The 14,223-nt window shown below is 44.3% G+C and overlaps 1 protein-coding gene across 1 annotated transcript in view; it reads right to left on the reverse strand.

Moving 5' to 3' along the window:
* Window positions 1-467: 467 nt before the first annotated feature.
* LOC124594560 overlaps window positions 468-14,223 on the reverse strand; it is a 375,202-nt gene continuing 361,446 nt past the window's right edge. The window contains exons 4-5 of the mRNA XM_047132932.1: window positions 4,588-4,732; window positions 468-475 (exon numbers count right to left, since the gene is read on the reverse strand). Of these exons, the coding sequence (XP_046988888.1) occupies window positions 468-475; window positions 4,588-4,732 (153 nt within the window). The remainder of the gene's footprint in view (window positions 476-4,587; window positions 4,733-14,223) is intronic.

Below are 14,223 nucleotides of genomic sequence, written 5' to 3' on the forward strand. Positions count from 1 at the left end.
GGGAAATCAGAGCTCGAACGGAAAGATATAGGTGTTCGTTCTCTCCGCGCGCTATACGAGATTGGAATAATAGAGAATTGTGAAGGTGGTTCGATGAAGCCTCTGCCAGGCACTTAAATGTGATCTGCAGAGTATCGATGTAGATGTAGATGCAGATGTAGATATTTATTAATTCTTCTCTCCAATATATATCTAACCTCTTAAAACCGACGTGTTAGATTAAAATATCAGCTAAATACGTCAATATATTGTTATGTTAAATCAATCCATTGTATCGCACTGAAATGAAATGTGTGTTCATGACTTGTTACAACATACCAAGAAGCCCTTTTTGCGGAAGCTGCACGATGCAGTTGTCATGTAAGAGCGAGTTGCGATGGAAGCAATGCTGCAGCAGTAAGGATGTGGACGTAACGTCCATTGGACTATCCTTCTGGATTTAACTGCGTGTTACAGATAAGATGTCTTTAGACACCTGTAACAGTACATGAAGTGCACTGAACTCAATGTACGTTTCATCGAAGACTTGTGAAACCATGCCCTAACTGATGACACATAAGCATATTTAGTCTCTGAGTTCCTATACAATTGCACAAAATTCTGTCAAGTTTCACCTAGTTCTTTACGCGTAATGAGGTCCAGAAACATTACGAACCATAAAAGCGCCCCGAAGGTGATACGATATGACAATTTGGCAGACGCGGTACTTAAACGGTATACATTCACACACTGCAAGAAGGAAGAAGCGGGAAAGAAAACAAATAATTTGGTTGCCTACTTCGCGAAGTAGCCATGTGCTTTCCATTCTAGTACATCACTGCCTACTGTTCAAGTAATCTTTCAGATCTGTTGCAGTTTTCGTTCCTTTTATGCACTGAAAATTTTCTTCTTCCTTTCGGTCAACAGCCTTACGAATGGTTTTATGTGGCCCGCCATGATTTCCGCTCGTGTGACAACCTTTCCGGCTCGCAGTAGAAACTCCACCTTATGTTTTTCAATTGTTTACTGTACTAATTCTAATCTCTATTTTACCTTACAATTTTCACCCTCTACAGTTCCCTCTGGTACCATGGAAGCATTTCTTGTCTTAACACCCTACCTATCTTCATGTCTCTTCTACTAGGCATTCTTTTCTACATCCCCTTTTCTTCGCTGACACTGCGTAAATCTTTCTGTAGTATGTGATTCACTTGCACACCATTCTGTACTGCAGATGAATATTCTCCCTAAAAAAAAAAAATCACAAGTAGTAGAACATTTTCGTAGACTTCCTTGTGAGATCTGTTGCTCTGTTTGCCTTTGAAAGTGCTATTCTCATTTATTGGGTTAGTGCATAAGTTCGTAGCGTTATCCATTATTTAATAAACACAACAGATACACATAACAGAGATTTAAGTCATCTATAATATATCCTCCCTCGCTATTTACAGCTGCCTGCCAACGCTGCGATAGCTTTTCGATTCTGTGACTGTAGAAATCACGTGGTTTCGACACGAAAAATTCGTTGACCCGCGTTCGGAGCGTACTTTCACCCTGAAAGGAAGTTTCCTGGAGATCGTTCGATAAAGAGCGGAAAAGGTGAAAGTCTTAGGGTGCAAGATCTGGTGAATGAGATCTATACGGAAGGACTTCCCAACCTAACTCCTATACAGTGCTTTTTGTCAGTCTAGCAGAATGCGGGCGGGCGTTATCATGGAGTAGCATCACTTTACGCTGTCTTCCTGGTCGTTGTTCTTGGATTGCATCTGCAAGACGTCTCATTTATTACAGTAAATGTCAGCAGTGATAGTTACACCTCGCCGAAGCAATTCGTAGCAAACCACACCGTCGCAGTTCCACCAGATGCGTAACATTGTCTTTTGTGGATACGCACAGGTCTTTGTTCGGGGAGTTACTGCTTTCTTTCGGCTCAATCACTCCTTTCTTTTACTTATGATAGCATTAAGACACCATTTCTCGTCACCAGGATAGGAATGGTCGGCGTTGTACAATGGCCAACTGATGACGAGCAAACAAAGACGCATGTATGGTCACCCGCTGGATTAGAACATGCGGTACTCATACGTCCGATTTTTGAACGTTCCCCATTGCATACAAATCTGACACGATAGTGGAATGATTACAGTTGATAACATTTGCAAATTCTCGAGTGCAATGACGTGGATCATTGGGGGTTAACGCGTTTAAACGGTCTTCATCAAACTCCGAAAGTCTTCCTAAACAGGACTGATGACCTCAGATGTTAAGTCCCATAGTGCTTAGAGCCATTTCAACATTTGAAATTATCTTCCTGGACGTGGAGAGTCATTAAATGTCGAAACAATCCTCCTTAACCATGTACTTGCCATGTTCTGCCTAATGGCATTGTCCCCATAGACGTAGCAAACATTTGAGGCTGCCTCCGCTGGTCTCACCCTCTCCTGAAAAAAATGGTTCAAATGGCTCTGAGCACTATGCGACTTTACTTCTTTGGTCATCAGTCCCCTAGGACTTAGAACTACTTAAACCTAACTAACCTAAGGACATCACACACATCCATGCTCGAGGCAGGATTCGAACGTGCGACCATAGCGATCGCGTAGTTCCAGACTGTAACGCCTAGAACCGCTCGGCCACTCCGGCCGGCCCCTCTACTGAACTCAAACAGAAGAATATGTCGGCAATGTTCAGGTTTCTCCACTTGGCACTCCATCTTCTAGCGTCCACAGCTCCACTCACTAACTCCAAACGACAGTATGTAAACTTAAATAGCAATAGTGAACTATAAATAAAAAATAGCAATCGATAAATAAATCCATAGCAACCGGAATACCAATACGCAAAACAAAAATGCTACGAACTTATTCACCAAGCAAATAATAACTTGTTAGATATAAATTCTGGTCTGCTTCATCATACAGATTCCTTGTGTAGAACACATTTCTCTACAAACCTTTCCTGTCGACTTCGCAGTGCAGCGATGGATGGTCGTTTGCAGACGTTCTCAGGTCTGTGTGAGCGGCGAGTGGCCAGTGTGACGTAAAAGGCATGACGTAGGCACTGCTTCCCAGAAGCTGTTGGAGAGAGCAGTCTTGGGAGCTCCCCAATCACGAAAAAGAGGATGACCTTGCACGTTGACTCACTAAAAGACACACACACACGCAGTGTGGTATGTTTTAATGGACTGCTGGAGTGCATGAATTCCCAGAAAACTGCACATTTACAAAACGCGAAATTCGTCCTTTTCTAAAATGTTCTTCCACCGTTTACAGAATGGGTCCTTAAGTTTCACAAACGATTGCGGAGTGTTTACAGCACGGTACGCAAAGGTATTCTCGACTGGTAGGTTGGTCTGAACACGGCATTGCATGTTCCTACTGTTCAGAGTTTAGAACTGACTTGCAGTCAGTTATGGAGAATGACTCAAGGGCCGGTGGAAATCTTTAGTATAGACGCCACTTCCGCGATTTGCGTTTCCCTAACCTACCTCAGTGATCCAGGTAGGCAGAGGGATTCTACAGTTTGACGTGGAATTCGAACCACTTGTCAACTTCGTGACTACTCTCATCGGGTAGTGAGGTAAAATCTTGGTTAACGTCAGACTGAAAATTTCCGTCCTCCAACCGAGATTCGAGCCTACGACCACACGGTTACCAGCCACCGCTTTACCAGGGCCGACATAGTTATACGGTGCACTAAAGTATAAAGTGGATTCTGAAACTCGGTGCAACTCGGCATTTTTTTCATTAAAAATTATTCGTGGAAGCGACAGAAGCGATAAATAATGGAAAAAATCCGGGAACCATTTGTATACTGAACCACGGGCGGCTGGCGGTCTGGCACGCCACGGAATAAAATACAAATTGCGTCCTGCGAAAATTTCCCTACAGAAAATGTACAGAATGCATCGACAAACGAATTTCCTTATCGAAATCCGAACGAGAGATCCAGGAATATCTGTTCAACTAAGAGATGTATTTTTTATTAATATTGTTGTGTATATTTCCTAGGAGGAGTTCATCACTGAGTTTCCTCTGTAGCTCGTTGCGTGGACTTCAAGATAGGAGTACATGTGTCGACGCAGTCTTTACAGTTAAACAATTTTTAAACATAGCAGGAAATGTGATTTGCTAGTCTGAGTTATTTTAGGGCAATGAAAAAGCTTACCAGAGTGCTGTACAACTAAGAGATCAATGTAAAACACTTTTGAATCTCATAATTGCTGTCAAATTCATGTAATAATAATAACAAAATGTAGCATCCACATCCTGTAAACAAGGTGAATCGACAATAGTGAATCAAGGGCACCAGCGACGTTGTGTCCCATCTGTTTTGCACCCGTCCCATCTGTAAATAGAATTTTACTCGAATGGCAAAAGATGAACGCAAAATATACACTTTTTAAAAGATACAGCCGCAATTTAACTGCTCAAAGGTTTTATTTGATGATCCAGATTTCGGCCCTAAGCCATTACCAAGTGTTACAAGAGTTAATAAACGTTAGACTTCAATGAAACACAATTTCACATCGTACCATGTATCTTTGTTTATGTAAACCAGTTTCGCCAAAAGTAAATGCGAGAACATTTGTGTGATAGGCTAATTTACTGGCAATCAGCATGGCTTCTTCACTTGATATGGTTGTGGAATAAAACACAGGTTTTGAACTTTGATACACTGTGTCTACGCAGCAGAAGATACACTTCTGAGCAACAGTAGATTTGTTGAAACCTTTTTCATCCACGATCAGGTCCTAAAACAGGATTTACACAACTACAAAGGATCGTGCCTTCGCGATGCTCTGAAGAGCCGAAACATTATAACCTTTGCCTGTCTGTTGGCATTGCGGACATTACGCGGTAAGGAAAGTATACTGAGTGAAGAAAAAATGCCGCACTTGGAGATCGGCAGGCGATACCTTACTCAGACTCAAGACAGAAGTTTATGTAGCAAAATCAGATCGGGTGCATTTTTCAAAACACGTGTCTGAAAACGATGAGCTGGCAATACTGACATATCGTACAGCCCATCGGAATGTGCAGAGGAGCGTGTACCACCCTACACTACCGCACCAGCCGTCGTAGCTTACTGAGTAGACTGGTTCCTTTTCTTTTTTCTGAGACATCAAACCCACATCCCCATGAAGCTGTGGTTCCAATCCTCCTTAGGTAACTTTTTTTATGGTATAGACATCTGTTCCCTAGTTCTCATCATTTATAAGCAGTACGTCATTTTGTCACATCACAACAGCGTGTTACACGACTGTGGGATCCATTAAACTGCGTGCATGTGTCTACGAGCTGCACAGATCCCAATCATAACTGGTCTTGTCAAGTTTATTTAGGGCGACACCTCGATGGAGTACACAAACGATGAATACGTCAATATGCTTTTGGTACTGGCAGGATTCGATAACCAATCTGCTGTTGCTACTCGTGTGTATGCTGCACGGTATCCTCAAAGGCGCCATCCAGATAAGAACGTTTTTCGCCGCCTGGAGCAAAGCCTTCGGGAAACCAGTAATCTTCGTCCATAAGTAATGGACAGTGGTCGTCCGAGGACTAGACATACTCCACAAACAGAGGAAGCGATTTTTGCAAATGGTCACCAATAATACCAGCGATGTACCCATGATATTGGAAGGCAGCTTTAGAAACCTGAAAGGCTGGTTGTTGAAGTGTTGCACTATGAAGAACTGCATCCATATCATTACACGTTAAATAAAAGCCAGCGGCCAGATGACCGCATTCGACGAGTACAGTTATGTGAAAGGCCTTTGCACCATGTGGAAGATACCATGTACCTTTATCTCCATCTACGTGATTACTCTGCAATTTACAATGAAGTACCTGGCGGAGGGTTCATCGAACCACCGTTGATCTACTTCTCTAACGTTTCACTCTGCAACAGCGCACCGGAAAAACGAGCACGTAAATCTTCCCGTGCGAGCTATGATTTCTCTTGATTTATTATGTAGGTGGGAACCAATAAAATATTTTCACACTCTGAGAAGAGAGTTGGTGATAGAAATTTCATGATAAGGTCCAGGGACAACGAAAAAAGACTTTGTTTTACTTCTCGTATCAACATGATTTAGAGTCTACTGCCACTTTTTGCGACATACAGATATCTTGTCTAAATCATTTTACAATTCATTCTGATCTTACGACGACATTACATGGCGGTAAATAACAATATCATCTGCAAACAATACAAGAGGACTGCTCAGATTGTCTTCTAAAATCATTTACGTAGATCAGAAACAACTGAGGGCCTATAACACTTCCCTGGGGAACGCCAGGTATTTCTTCTGTTTTAATCGATGACTTTTCGTCTTACGAACTGAGATCTTTCTGACAGAAAATCACGAATCTAGTCACACAACTAAGACGACACTCCTTAGGCATACAATTTATTAGAATTCGCTTGTGAGAATCCGCTTCTGGAAATCTAAAAATGTCTAATCATCATTTTGATTTGCAGCTCCTTGTGTTGGCCGTGTTTGCAGTTAAAATTGTTGGATGTGAGGTCCGCCAGTTACGCAAAACACCGTTTTCTCTGTACCCAAACATGTTTCGGCGCCACTGTGCCATCCTCAGTGGGTTTTCGTTTTTATTGATTCTGTAATGTGAACATTTTTGTTAAATGATTATAAAATTATGTGCATCTTGCATCTTTAGTTCAAACAATAGATCGTTTCTTTTTGTAAGTAGTTTACATTTTGCGTGCATGAATTTTCTGGATCACTTGTGTGTTAATTACTACAGGTAGCTTGTCATCTGCAGCCAAACGATGTTGATGAGAAAATTTTTTGCTGGGTGTTAACCAATCTTCTAGAATGTAGGCAGATTGTGATGGCCCAGAGGCTCGGCCGGCAGCTGTGGTCTAGCGGTTCTAGGCGCTTCAGTCCGGAACCACGCGGCTGCTACAGTCGCAGGTTAGAATCCCGCCTCGGGCATGGATGTGTGTGATGTCCTTAGGTTAGTTAGGTTTAAGTAGTTCTAAGTCAAGGGGACTGATGACCGCAGAAGTTAAGTCCCATAGTGCTGAGAGCAATTTTGAACCAGAGGCTCGGCACAAGCATTTCGGAAACTGTACGACTTGTCGGGTGTTCGAGGAGCGCTGTGATGAATATATTCAACATGTGGCGAAATCGAGGTGAAACCACGTCCTGACGTTGTGGGGTTGGGCGGACACCTCTCATTACAGATGTCGGACGTCGTAGGCTGAGCAGGACAGGCGGTGAACTGTGGTGGAACTAACATCAGACTTTAATAATGGGTAGAGTACATATGTCTGAACACCCAGTGTAGCTGATGAAGGCGTAATAGCCAAAAAGTGGTTTGTGAAATAAATAATAAATATTTTAGAAGATTACATCAGGGAGGTGTGCGTTTTCATTCATAGACATCCTCATTATACCAGAACTAGCTTCGATAATTTATCTCAACATGTGCTAGAACATATGCTACATAATAAGAGCATATAATTTTCTGAATGAAGAAACGTACACCGATCAGCCAAACCATTATAGCCATTTGCTTAATAGCGCGTTGCTTCCCCTTTTCAACGTAATACAGAAGCGATTCTTTCGTAACATGAATTAGACAAATCGTTGGTAGGTTCCAGGCACCAAATGTCCACGCATAGGCCAAGCATTTCCCAAAAATTATAGGCCGTTGGTTTGCGGGCGCGGAGCTGGTGCCTGATAGTGTGTCAGAAGCGTTCCACCGTTTTCAGATCAGGTGAATTTTGAGCCAAGACATCAACGTCAGTTTACTGTCATGGCCCTCAAACCACTGTAGCATGACTGTCGCCTTGTAACACGGTCATTTGTGCTGCTAGAAGATGCCATCGCCGTCGTGGGTGACCTCAAGGACGAAGCCAAGGAGGTGATCTGCAGCAAAGATCGCATGGTCTAAAGCTGTGACTGTGCCTTCGATTACTAGCAGAAGCTCTCATGGGAATCCAGGAGACGGCTCCGCTAGCGTAATAATGCCTCCATAGATCTGCGTCCATGGGGCGCTGCCTTTTCCGTGTAGCCGTTTGGCCGGATGTTTGCGTTCCCAATCATCGAATTGGTGTATGAAGAAATTAGTGAGTACGTTCCCGTGGCTCCACTGTTGAGTACCGGTGACTGGAATCGTAATTGGCGATGTCGTTGATGAACATGGGAAAACATACGAGTCCTCTGATGCGAGTCCCCATGTTCAACAACGTGTGCTTCACGAACACTGCACTTTATCGTCAGCTCTACGGGGCGCTCAAGCCTTCGACCTCCACGTACTGTAAGATAGTCCAATATCTCGTCGTCTAGTCGTGATTTCACCGTCCACTTTCCATAGATGCTCACGACAGTAGCACGCGAACAGTCGACCCCCAGTTTTCAAGATGTCTGTCCCCAGGCGCCGGACCCTAACAATCTGCCCTTTGTCAAAGTCACTTATGTCAATGGATTTCCCCTTTTGCTGCCCTTGTCGTCACTAGAACAATTATTCGTTCGTCTCTGCTCCGTTTATACAGGATGAATCACCTAAAACTTGCATCGAGCATATTGCTGAAATGGAAAGTGCTGTTGATCTGCGGTTTTCACACAGCGGATCGGCAGTCAGGGGCTCCTTCTGTTAGCCAGTAGACAGATTTTAATAATAATTACTAGGTGTATTATTTGCAAACCTACACTTTCTCAAGTGGAACAATGCCTCTTGATATTAAGAGCCTAAAAGTAGGGTAAATTACGTAGAATGTCAGTGGTGATCGTTACAAGATTTTAGTGTGAGTCGTTTACAAGGTATCGTGTTTTGCAAACTTTCCGCACCGACTCTGGTTTGATTTGTTTGTGCCATTTAACCTCCATAGTTGCTAGGTACGTCGTTGTTAAATTTGCTTACAGTGTGCTTGTGTATTTCTTGAGTGCACTGCGACTTGACAGTCATTTAGTGGGTGAGAGTCCAAGTTGTATGTCGAGAGTACACGATGGGGTTTACCAATGCAGAAAAAGCCAACATGCTCATGATGTACGGAGAGTGTAGGAAAAATGCAGTTGTTTCTTGTACGGCGTATGCGGCAAGATATACCAATAGACATCAATCATCTCAGCAATTACTTATAAACTCCTCAACCATTTACGTGAAAATGGTAGTGCAACAGCTAGACAACTAACACAAGGAAACAAGTGACGACAGAAGAGAGGAAAATTAATGTTCTTGCTGCTTGCAGCTGATCCGCACTTTAGCTCCCCCGCAAAACCCTGAGGGAGTGGTGGAGTCAGGCGAGTATTCTACGCATTCTCCATCGACATAAGTTCCACCCGTATCGCATGTCTCTCCATCAAGAGCTGTGTGGAAACGATTATGAGAATCGTGTTAACTTCTGTACATGGACATTACAACAGGGTACTCCAGATATACCTCTTGAATAGTGATGAAACCACATTTACTAATCATGTCTAGGCATACCACCGAAATATGCTCTACTACTCTGTTGACACTCCCACTTGACTTCGTCAGGTAGAATTTCAGCGCCCATGAAGTGTAACGTATCACGTGGGATAGTGAACCATCAGCTCATAGGCCCGTTTTTCGTAGACGGAACAGTGAAAGCGCACAAGTATCGCAGGCTCCTACCAGGCCATTTTCCACAGATACTACAAGACATTCCTCTGCAGACTAGGAGAAACCGGTGGTACCAACGTGATGGCTGTCCAGCCCATAGTGCACAAAGTACTAAAGCATGTCTTCACAAATTGTTTCCAAATCGTAGCACTGGACGCAGTGGACCTGTACCTTGGCCGGCCCGTTGCCTAGATTTGACGCCTGTACTCTTTTTTTTCTGTGGGGAAAGCTCAAAGACGCTGTCTGCAAGGACATATCAACTATACCCCAGGATATGCAATGACGTAGTACCGGAGTCTGCTTGGATATCTGCCGGCCGGGGTGGCCGAGCGGTTCTAGGCGTTACAGTCTGGAACCGCGCTACCGCTACGGTCGCAGGTTCGAATCCTGCCTCGGGCATGGATGTGTGTGATGTTCTTAGGTTAGTTAGGTTTAAGTAGTTCTAAGTTCTAGGGGACTGATGACCTCAGCAGTTAAGTCCCATAGTGCTGAGAGCCATTTGAACCATTTTTTCCTTGGATATCTCCGTTGAAATGCTAGCACGTGTCCAGCAGGCGTTCCATACCAGACTGGGAGCGTGTATTTCCACTGCCAGTGGTCATTTTGAACACAACCTGTGATGGTCAGTTGTCTCGTTACTGGTCAGAATCCATATAACTAGTGTATGCTCTTGTGTTGTTCTTTAGTGTGTGCTTCCACAGGTTTTATATAAGTGTCGGTGCGGGAACTTTTCAAAATACGATGCCTCAAAACGACTCGCACTAGAACCCTGCTGCAAACACCACTGACATTCCAATTTATCCGACTTTCAGTTTATTAATGTTAGTAGGCATTGTTCCGTTTAAAAAGTGCAGGGTTATTACAAATGATTGAAGCGATTTCACAGCTCTACAATAACGTTATTATTTGAGATATTCTCACAATGCTTTGCACACACATACAAAAACTCAAAAAGTTTTTTTAGGCATTCACAAATGTTCGATATGTGCCCCTTTAGTGATTCGGCAGACATCAAGCTGATAATCAAGTTCCTCCCACACTCGGCGCAGCATGTCCCCATCAATGAGTTCGAAAGCATCGTTGGTGCGAGCTCGCAGTTCTAGTACGTTTCTTGGTAGAGGAGGTTTAAACACTGAATCTTTCACATAACCCCACAGAAAGAAATTGCATGAGATTAAGTCGGGAGAGCGTGGAGGCCATGACATGAATTGCTGATCATGATCTCCACCACGACCGATCCATCGGTTTTCCAATCTCCTGTTTAAGAAATGCCGAACATCATGATGGAAGTGCGGTGGAGCACCATCCTGTTGAAAGATGAAAATAGCTCCCTGCTTGCTTTATTCGTCGACTTCCGCGGGCTACGCGTGAAACTTGCCCGCACGCGTTCAACCGTTTCTTCGCTCACTGCAGGCCGACCCGTTGATTTCCCCTTTCAGAGGCATCCAGAAGCTTTAAACTGCGCATACCATCGCCGAATGGAGTTAGCAGTTGGTGGATCTTTGTTGAACTTCGTCCTGAAGTGTTGTTGCACTGTTATGACTGATGTGAGTGCATTTCAAGCACGACATACGCTTTCTCGGCTCCTGTCGCCATTTTGTCTCACTGCGCTCTCTAGCGCTCTGGCGGCAGAAACCTGAAGTGCGGCTTCAGCCGAACAAAACTTTATGAGTTTTTCTACGTATCTGTAGTGTGTCGTGACCATATGTCAATGAATGGAGCTACAGTGAATTTATGAAATCGCTTCAATCATTTGTAATAGCCCTGTATATGTCTGCACAAAAATTACACTTTCTAAATATTATTACAATCGGTTTATTGGCTAACAGTACGAGTCTCTACCTACCAATCCTGAGGCGTGCGTGGCTCATGTTCGTGCCATCTATTATTTAACATCTTGTTGTTACCATACGGCCGCCTCGTCAATTGAATTTCAATTACTGGTGCCACTGAATTGCTGTCTTGCCTGCCCGTGAGTGGCAGCAGCTGCCGTATTGTGTTTGCTGGACGGCTATTACTTCCCGGTCGTCGTGTGTCTTGAGGTGAGATCGGACCTGGAGTTGTTGAGTCGGGACGCGGCAGAACTGCAGTCGGGACGTAGCAGCAGTCGGGGACGGAGCGCTAGTGGTCGCGGACAGCCAGTACTCGCCGACCGCTCGCAACACAGGATGAACTGTCCGACGGACGGAGATGGCAGCGGGATCGACCGTTGGTCGGTAGTTCAGTTGGTCGCCTCTTTGGGCGACGTGGGTTTGATCTTTCACCGTTTCAGGGCCTCGTCACTGGGTCATCTTGCTGGACGTGGCTCGGTTCCTTCTTGGGCGGAGACGTCGTGGCCAATGCGCAAAGTTACCTCTGCATGATTGGGTCCGAGCCAGTGTGCCCGGATCTCCGTCTCTCCTAGTTCCGGCTGGACGTCGGGTTGAGTCGGGTTGGAGCTGCAGTGAGCTCCGGATAGTCAAGACTCGTCCGACCGTTGCTGACACACATGGTTTGAGTGGCAACGACCTTGGTTGGTTGTTGGTCGGTCGTCTAGTCAGACGATGTGTGTTTCGTCACCGACCGTCCTTCGGTTTTGTGTGGGTGTCTGCCTGTGATTTGTTCTAGTTGTTCATCAGTGATTTGTTTTACGAGTGTTCGAGTTTCTGGTGGCAGTCTTTCGTGGAACACTGTATATCCTGTGTCAGTTCGACTGAGAAATGCTTTAAATGCTGTCTGCGTACTGCAGTAGTCAGTTGGTGTGAGTGTTTGCATACCGCGTTGATGCTGTCAGCCACGGCGTGTAGTTCCACAGTCGTTGCGATGTTCATGTATGTCAGTAGTTATTGTGCCTTGGCTTATTAACACACCAATATTTGAAGACGAGTGTTACTGGTCTCTTCGCCTCGTTGGCATTTTGGTTGTAGTGCCGCTGGTCAGGTCACGGAAATCGGATAGTCCGTCGGTTCGCCGGCTGTCTATCGGTTGGGTTGCCTTCCGATTAAGAGACTGTTGGTCAGGCTGCCTGTCTTGCCTAAACGGGCGTTAGTGTTACAATTCCAGGCCGACCCTTGGAAACTTCTCAGCGCCGTCCCGTGTCTGTTACATAGTAACTTCCCTGTTTGAGTTTTAGTTATTTGGTTGATTTGTGGCCTTTAGCCGAGTTTTAATATCTCTTAAATTAATGTTCCTGTCTTGCCCTTCAGGCATAAGATTGTTATTCCTTCATATGCGGTCTTCAGCCGAATTTTAAATTAAATGTTTTGAGGCCTTAAGCCATTAAATTCTTTTGTTGAAGTGTGGCTTTCAGCCGAATTTAATATCTCTTAAATTGATGTTCCTAAGATTGTTATTCGTTTATATGGGGCCTTCAGCCGAATTTTGGATCTAATGTTTTAAGATAAGGCCTTCTGCCTTTTAAATTGAAATTCTTCTTTCTAGGCCTAAGCCGTTAAACTATTTATTAATAGCTGGCCTTCAGCCAGGTTCCATTAAAATTAAGTTGCTAAAGCCTTCAGCCTGTTTAGATTGAAGATTAAAAAAAATGAAACCTCCAGAAGAAACTTGTATATTAATTTCCTGCTTAGGCCTTGCGCCATGGATTTTGAATGTGGCCTTCAGCCGATCTAAGGTTAATGAAAGGAGATCGATTGAAACTATGAGTGCTTTGCATGTTTGTGTAATATTGTGTGTGGACAAATAAAGTTTGTATGTTGAGTGCAACTGACAGCAACCAATTTTGGCCCCTTTCCACAACCTAATGCGCTCTGTCCTGCTAGCCCAGGCATTTCCAATCCTTCTGTGAAAACCGCATATCAATACCAGTTTCAATTTCCGCAATATTTGCAGTGTAGTTTTAAGTGATGCACCCAGCATACTTCAGTTACCGCGTCAAGTGAACACAACGCCATCAGGCGGCATTTAATCTCGCCGTCGGTTGTTGGTAATGTTTTGGATCACCTGTGAAGGTAACACTATAGTTATTTTATATCATGTAAAATGGTATACAAAATTATCTGTTATTTTAAAATATGTTAAGTATCTAGCTGGTGCTGATGAAACATGTGGGCCTATAAACTCAAGCTAATAATCATAAGGCCAACGGCCTCGCCACAGTGGTAACACCGGCTCCCGACAAATCACCAATGTTAATCGATTCTTGCTTGGCTAACACTTGAATGGGTGACCGCCCGTGTCTGCCGAGCGCTGTTAGCAAGTGGGGTGCACTCACCTCTTATGAGACAAACTGAGGAGCTGCCTGACTGAGAAGTAAAGCTTCCGGTCTCGACAACTGACAATGACCTGGAGAGCGTTGTGCTGACCACATGGTCCTCTATATTCGTAAACGCCGTCCGGTGTGGCCGAGCGGTTCTAGGCGCTTCAGTCTGGAACTGCGCGATCGCTATGGTCGCAGGTTCGAACCCTGCCTCGGGCATGGATGTGTGTGATGTCCTTAGGTTAGTTAGGTTTAAGCAGTTCTAAGTTCTAGGGGACTGATATTCTCAGATGTTGTCCCATAGTACTCAGAGCCATTTGAACCATATATCCGTAAACAGTGACGCCTATGAGCTGAAGATGAATCGCGGTCGGTCGGTTGCGTTGGACCTTCAGGGCCTCCTCAGATGGAGTTAGCTTACAGTAATCAACATAA

Source organism: Schistocerca americana, chromosome 2, assembly GCF_021461395.2.
Source record: "Schistocerca americana isolate TAMUIC-IGC-003095 chromosome 2, iqSchAmer2.1, whole genome shotgun sequence".
Taxonomy (NCBI): domain Eukaryota; kingdom Metazoa; phylum Arthropoda; class Insecta; order Orthoptera; family Acrididae; genus Schistocerca; species Schistocerca americana.